General features: G+C 35.1%; 1 protein-coding gene across 1 annotated transcript; it reads right to left on the bottom strand.

Annotated features, from left to right (window-relative positions):
- Positions 1–358: 358 nt before the first annotated feature.
- Positions 359–980, bottom strand: LOC116122892 (1-aminocyclopropane-1-carboxylate oxidase homolog 1-like; the record flags this gene model as incomplete). The annotated part of the gene is made up of 2 exons (XM_031408693.1): positions 976–980; positions 359–760 (listed from the first exon to the last, which is right to left on the bottom strand). Coding segments are annotated over exons 1-2 (407 nt in total), but the record flags the coding sequence as incomplete, so codon positions are not given.

Here is a 980-nt window from a genome sequence, read left to right as displayed (position 1 = left end):
TAGTTTTCCTTCTCTTATTNGAAAGGAAAAACAACCATTTTTTAATTTACGTTTATTACATCGACTCCTTAAAAGCACAACAATTTATGAATTAACTGTAACAAAGATCTTGTTACTTTTATTTAAAATTAACTATTCAGAGAACAGTGCTATAAATGATTAAAATAGAAATTATAATAACAATCCCTGACGGGGCGATTCTCTTAACATAAGATATGTGTCAGTTATATGGCTTTTAAAATAGAGTTTTGCTAAGATGTGAAATTGTGAATTATGATTTCTGTCACCTTTCCCTAGCAATTTACAGTGTAATCAACAATTTGTTGAATTAAAATTCGTATGGTAGTAGTAGCTATACCTGCAAATTTCTGGTATTTTACTTGGATCAAAATGGTTGGAAGCTAAAGTAGAAATAGTCAAAGCATCCCTCCAATTAGCTGTTCGTGACTGATACAGATCTAAATTGCTGTAGAATCTAACGTCTCTCTTTGGGTCACGAGAATATAACCCTTTCTTCACCTCATGGTCCTCGTCATGAAATTTTCGTGCCCCATCAAGCACTTTATCTAACACATCTAAGGGAATCCCATGATTCACGACCTGAAAATAGCCCCATGTCTCAGATGCAGCTCGGACCTGTTCAACAATCTCCTCTAGCCTTTCGTCTCTGATGCCATCAAGATCTACAACTGGTACTTGAAAGTTGTTCTGATGAGTGGTCAACTCCTCAGCTAGCTCATCATCAGGTCGAATGAATATCCTGGGAATTTTCACAATCCCAGATCTACTAATCCTTTAACTCCAGCTTTTGTGTTATCAAAACTCTTAAGCCCTTCAGCTCTGTCATAATCTGATGGTTTACTGGCATCCGAGATGTCCATCTTCTGTTTCATTCATACAAGAAAAATGATGAGAATGAAGATAATAATAGTGAAGTTCATTGACTATCACTGATGTTTATATAAACATTATTACTTCAT

The sequence above is a fragment of the Pistacia vera genome, unplaced genomic scaffold (assembly GCF_008641045.1).
Source record: "Pistacia vera cultivar Batoury unplaced genomic scaffold, PisVer_v2 Contig1381, whole genome shotgun sequence".
Classification (NCBI taxonomy): Eukaryota; Viridiplantae; Streptophyta; class Magnoliopsida; order Sapindales; family Anacardiaceae; genus Pistacia; species Pistacia vera.
Note: the sequence above shows the minus strand (reverse complement) of the source record. Positions and strands in the feature narration are given on the sequence as shown.